Source organism: Peromyscus californicus, unplaced genomic scaffold (assembly GCF_007827085.1).
Source record: "Peromyscus californicus insignis strain IS unplaced genomic scaffold, ASM782708v3 Scaffold_5__1_contigs__length_169319896, whole genome shotgun sequence".
NCBI classification, from domain to species: domain Eukaryota; kingdom Metazoa; phylum Chordata; class Mammalia; order Rodentia; family Cricetidae; genus Peromyscus; species Peromyscus californicus.
The window spans coordinates 16,938,944-16,945,175 of NW_026294573.1; the positions used below are offsets into that span (position 1 = coordinate 16,938,944).

The window sequence follows — 6,232 nt, forward strand, 5'->3', positions numbered from 1 at the left end:
ATCCTAGCCCCATCAAGCCTCACCCAGTCCAGATGGACTCAGTGACTTCAGAGAGCACCCAGCAGGGCCACCCTCCCTCCCGTGGGAAAGCCTGGTTGCCTGTTGGATATGTCTAACACTGGCCATCGAAAAGGTCTGTCGTGTCCATGTGAAGGAGGACACTGAACGCTGAGCCTGGCTCAGTGGTGCACACCTGTTATCACAGAACTCTGTGATCACAGAACTCTGTGATCACAGAGTTCTCAGCCAGCCTCGGCTACGTGAGACCCTGTCTCACAAGAAAAGAAGAGCTGAGAACAGCCCCTGCCGCATAGTAACAGTTCTACTAGAGAGAGAAACTGGCGATTTCTGAGATTTATGGGCTTCACACTCAACCTGCAAATATTTTTGTTCAGTCAGAGGGCACTGTGACATTTTTACATTTGTTCCTAACATGTAAAAAAATTGGGATCTGGTGAGATGGCTCAGCAGGTAAAGGCACTTGCTGCTAAAGCCTGAGGACCTGAGTTCAATCCTAACTAGACCCACACGCTGAGAACTGACTTCTGCAAGTTGTCCTCTGGTTTCCACTCTTACACAGTGGAACCAGTGCAAATGCACACACACACACACACACACACACACACACACACACACACACACTAGATGTAATTTTTTTAAAAAAGTCAGGCCAGGACTGTTTCACAGAGAACCTGGTCTCAAAAAACTAAACAAAACAACAACAACAAAATCAGATTTCAAACACATGCTTGTTCTTGCCTCCTAGCCAACAGAGAATCTGAGCTAGAAAAATGGCCTTTTGGGACTAGGAATCTAGCTCCGTTGGTAGCATGCAATAGGCCTTGAGTTTGATCCCAAGCATTACATGAACTGAGTATGGCAGTTCATAGCTGTAATCTCAGCACACTGGAGGTAGAGGCAGGGGGATCAGGACTTCTAGGTCATCCTTGGCTACATAGAATTTGAGGACAGCCTGAGCTATATAAGAGCCTTGTGCTGGCTAGTTTTAGGTCAACTTTGCACAACCAATAGTTATCTGAGAGGAGGGAACCTCAACTGAGAAAATTCCTCCATAGGATTGATTGGGCTATAGACAAGTCTATAAGGTCATTTTCTTAGTAACTGATTGGGTGGGAACACCTCGGGCTGGTGGTCCTGGGTTCAATAAGAAAGCAGGCTGAGCAAGCCATAAGGAGCAAGCCAGTAAACAGCACCCCTCCATGGCCTCTGCAATCAGCTCCGGCCTTCAGGTTCCTGCCCTGTTTGAGTTCCTGTCCTGACTTCCTTCAGTGAGGAACAGTGATGTGGAAATGTAAGTCAAATAAACCCTTTTCTCCCCAAGTTGCTTTTGGTCATGGTGTTTCATCACAGTGATAGGAACCCCGACTAGCACAATCTTATCTCAGATTTTAAAAAGGGAGCGGGGAGGATTGCTTGTGTCAGGAAGTTCCAGCCTGAGCAACAGAGTTGAGACTCCACTTGGGGGGAAGAAAAACAGACCCCCTGGTTTGTCATATGACAATTTATTTTCTACACCGTGGCCATGTGCCCACTGACAAAACTGGCATCTGTGTCACCACCAGCCCGAGGGCTTAGAGGTGGATTCAGGGGCATTCAATCCAGAGCGGATTGCTTCCCAGAACTTGGGCAGACGACCTAAGGAAAAGAGCCCATTGCCAAACAGAGGGATCTCAGGCAGTTTTATGCCTGGCCTCTGAGGCGCCTCGGCAGAGAAGCTCTGGTTGTAAGGCTGGTGTTGGCAGCTCAAGCTAGTGGAGCCACTAGTGCGCTGCAGAGTGTTGGTGTCCCGAATGGAAGGGACCAAGCAGGTGTTGGTTGGAGACTGATTGGAGGTGGTGACCGTGTTAGTGTTAGGACTCGAATAGCTGCGGGATGGGACATGGTCCATCGGGTCCAGGTAGAGTGAGTTGGCAGCTCGTTCCAGGTAGGTGGCAGCCAACTGAGGCAAGCTCAGAGCTTTGGGGTAGTTGTTGCTGAAAACATTGGTGGATCTGTCCAGGTAGTTGATGCCTTTGATGAGCTGGTCCAGGAAGGTAGGGCTGGGGGGGCGTGATGGACGGTCTGTGCAGAGCAGGCATTGAGGGTTGCTACGTTGATAAGTGGGCTTTTTGACCACCTTGGGGTCTTTCACCAGGTGACTTGTCTCTACAAACCTGGAGTCGTAGGGCCGGCCCATGCAGATTCTCCCCACAGGGAGATTTGCGGGGACTGGGTTGAAGGGTTGCTCAGAGGAGTAGCTGCTGGCGTTGCTGAACTCAGAGCCGCTTGGGAAACGGGTCCCCAGGTCCTTGCCGTTGTTCGTATTGGAGCACTGGGTCCAGCCTGGAGTTCTGGGAGGAATGGAAGTGTTGTTGGGATGGCTCACGCGGCTGTAAGTGTTGGATCGACTCACCTGGCGTCCAGACATCTTGGCTGGGTCGAGTTTCGGAGTGTGACAGTTGGTTACCTGGACCTGCCAAAGAGAGAGTCGGGTCAGCTCCAGCTCCCTGCCACCTCCCTCTGACCTTTCTCTTTATGGCTTCCTCGGCTTCCCTCTCCCCTCTCCTTCCAGGCTCAGGACTTCTCCAGAAAGTACAAAAGGAGGGTGACAGATGAGGGGGAAGGCGGGACCATCAGAGTGTCCAGGACCCGATGATGGCATCAGGAGGAGGTATGGAGAGGCTGCCCTGCTAGGGAATGTGGGGCAGCCTCTTCTTTGAGCCCCACATTTCTCAAATTCCAGAGCCAGGACCCCAGTATACCGCAAAAGCCAAAGATAGAGTCTCTAATGTTGAATGAAATAGAGACAGGCCTTAGATGACACCCAAAAGCTAGCCCACAGCGCTAACCAGCATACTTCATTGCCCCCACCCCAGACGCTGTGCTGTAGACTCGAACTCTGTACTCTCTGTCCTTTGCTACCCCTCCGTCTGACATGCCGCAGCATAAGGAGGGAAGTATCATTCTATTCTCAATTGACAGATGCCCCTACTCCCAGCACAGAGGATACAGAGTTCAAGGGCAGCCTTAGCCACGTAGTGAGTTCAAAGCCATCCTGGGCTACATGAATCACAAAAAATCCTGCCAAGTTGCTTGCTTCTAAATTTCTCTGACAGTATTGGGATTTCTTCATTTGCCCCACTTGAACGGAGAGCAGTGAAGTTCCCACTCTTTCTGGTCCTGAAGTAGACATTTTATAGAGACTAACACCTGTCCAGGCCAAAGACATGCCGACTGCATTAAGCTCTGTCCTGTCCCCGGGTAGTGAAGTCCCTGGGGTATCTATTTGCTCCCTTGGGTCTCCAACACTGGCCAGCTCTCCACCCCTGCCAGGAGTCTCCCCACTACTGCCAGCTCCGCCTGACTTCTGATATTTGTTCAGTGCCAACAGAGCAGTATTTGAGCCTGCCCCACCCCCAAAACAGCTGCAAATCTCTCTCCCTGGCCCTGGCCCCTCAGCTGCCCTTGTCTTTTGGGTCTAAAATGGGTGGAATGTCCAAGCCCTGGCCTCTTCTCCTGCCTGACCCAACCCCACCTCATCCCCTATTCTAGAAAAACAGGAGGGGACTGAGGGATGCCCCATCTCAAGCCCCTTCCCCTTCTTGATCTCTGGGACCCCATCTGTCTGCCATAGGGCCGGTTCCTCTCTTACCCTGGCTCTTAGGAGGTAGATGACATAGACCTCCCTGGCTCTCCACTGGGGACACCCGCAATCTGCCACTTCAGACTGCTGGCCATGTCATAGAATCATGGAATCCTAAGGCAGTGAAGGGCCTCCTGGGGTCATTCCGGTCAGGCCCCAGCCTCAGAGTAGGAACTACTGTGAACCTGCCAGGACAGATGGGCCTTGTTTTTGAACCCAGACTAAGGTGTCTGTTTTCCACTATTTGTTTTTCTTGTGTTGAACTGAAAGATTGTGCTAGCTCTGATACAACAGGCTGGCTGCATGCACTCAGTATCAGTTTCTCCCCTTGTTGGGCAGGCATGTGTGGAAGCAGCCTCCTCCGAGGGCTGCCGCTTTGGGGACCTTAGGGGACTGAGCAGTTGGCTAGCAGAGTCCCTGCCTTGTGTCAGGCTTCAGATGGAGTGTGAAGTCTCTTCAAGGACATTTCTCAGTGTTCCTTTCTGAACTCCATGCCCCTGCCTGGGTCCCCAGGACCCCTGGAGGAAGTGAGTGCTGAGTGAATGGCCACATCCTCCCCTAAGCCTCATGGTATACCCCAGGAAGGGCTCCTCTCCATCCCATTTACACCTCCTGTTGATCTAGAGTTTGGTTCTAAATGGTCAATTAAGTTTCTGACTGAGGTGTGACCATGTTTGTCCACTATCTGAGCCTGCCAAAAGAGAGCCGGGTCAGCTCCAGCTCCCTGCCACCTCCCTCTGACCTTTCTCTTTATGGCTTCCTCGGCTTCCCTCTCCCCTCTCCTTCCAGGCTCAGGACTTCTCCAGAAAGTACAAAAGGAGGGTGACAGATGAGGGGGAAGGCGGGACCATCAGAGTGTCCAGGACCTGATAGAACATGTTCCTTGCTTGTTCGAGACTTGGCATTTTGCCAGGCAGTGGTGACACACCTTTAATCCCAGCCCTTGGGAGGCAGAGGTAGGCAGATCTCTGTGAGTTCGAGGCCAGCCTGGTCTACAGAGTGAGATCCAGGACAGCCAGGGCTACACAGAGAAACGCTGTCTAAAAAACAACAACAACAACAAAAACAAACAAACAAAAAACCCAAAAAATAAAAACCAACCAACCAACCAAACAACCAAACAAACAAACAAAGACTTGGGATTTCAGCCCCTGGAACTCACTCTGTAGACCAGGCTGGCCTTGAACTCAGAGATCTGCCACAGAAAACAAAAAGGTGGTGAAGACGGAAGCTCAGTGGTAGAGAGCTTGCTGAGCATATACAAGACTTGAGTTCAGTTGCCAGTACTGGAAAATCAGTCTCTCTCTCACATAATATATATGTGTATGTGGTGTATATAATATACATACTCTCTGTGTATATATAATATACATTATATATACTATGTGTGTGTATGTAGTATGTATATTATATATACTCTGTGTATAGTGTGTATATTATATACTTTATATGTGTATATAGTGTATATATAATATATACTCTATATAGAGAGTGTGTAATACATAATCTATGTATACATGTGTATACAATATCTAATTATATGTGTTATGTGTATATGTAGTATATATACACTATACTCTGTGTGTATATAGAGTGTGTGATATATAATATATATACTCTCTATGTGCATATATATGTTTTTTTCCAGACTCTCAAGCTTACTGAAACTTAGAAGATAATGAACTAGCATATAGTCTTTTTTTTTTTTCATTTTATTTTCTGTGTACGCTTGCATGTGGCATGCACATGCCTTGGTAGCGATCAGAGGATAGCTTATAGGAGTCACTACTCTCTTTTTTTCCCCGTGGTTTTTTGAGACAGGGTTTCTCTGTGTAACAGCCTCCCTGTCCTGGAACTCACTCTGTAGACCAGGCTGGCCTCGAACTCAGAGATCCGCCTGCCTCTGCCTCCCGAGTGCTGGGATGAAAGGTGTGCACCACCATCCCTGGCTCAGTTCTCTCATTTGCCATGTGAGTTCCAGGGATTAAACTTGGGTCCTGCGGCTTGGCAAGCAAGCACCTTTACTCATTGAACTATCTTTCTGGCCCCCACATGTTCTCCGTTCAAATCCTCTAACTAAGCATTTCTTCCACACTTAGCACTTCAGTCACGCACATGTGCATCACTGTGCTGACTGACTAAGTGGCAGACAGCAGATCCTCGATGGCTTCAGTGTGTCTCTCTGCACACCAAGAGGACAAGGGTACTTTCTAACCTCTCACGGGCTCCTGATCCAGGATATTTAACACTGACATTGAACCTTTTGTCAATAGATCTGTGGACTGCTGTCCTTAGAGCAAAGCAGCCATTAACATCTTAATTCAAGAGACCCTCACCATCAGGCCTGTTGAGGTTCCTTCAGAGAAGGAAGGGGCTAGAGAGGGTCCTTGAACCCTCATCCAAGATTCCAGCCGCCCACTCCTGTGCTCCACCCAGTGGCATGGGATTCTGCTCCAGGGGCATGTGGACTTGTGAGGGGCTAGAGCACACAGGAAGTAGGTTTACTAAGGAGGGGGGCACCATACAGATAGCTGTGGGAGGTTCCCACCAAGGCTGGGGTGAGCTTTTTCACTGATGTGGCTTTTGGGG

The 6,232-nt window shown here is 49.4% G+C and overlaps 1 protein-coding gene across 1 annotated transcript; it reads right to left on the bottom strand.

The window, feature by feature from the left end:
* Positions 1-1,573: 1,573 nt before the first annotated feature.
* On the bottom strand, positions 1,574-2,428 carry LOC128096910 (uncharacterized). The gene has a single exon (XM_052717036.1). It carries the CDS (start codon positions 2,426-2,428, stop codon positions 1,574-1,576), a length of 855 nt encoding a protein of 284 aa, XP_052572996.1.
* Positions 2,429-6,232: the final 3,804 nt, after the last annotated feature.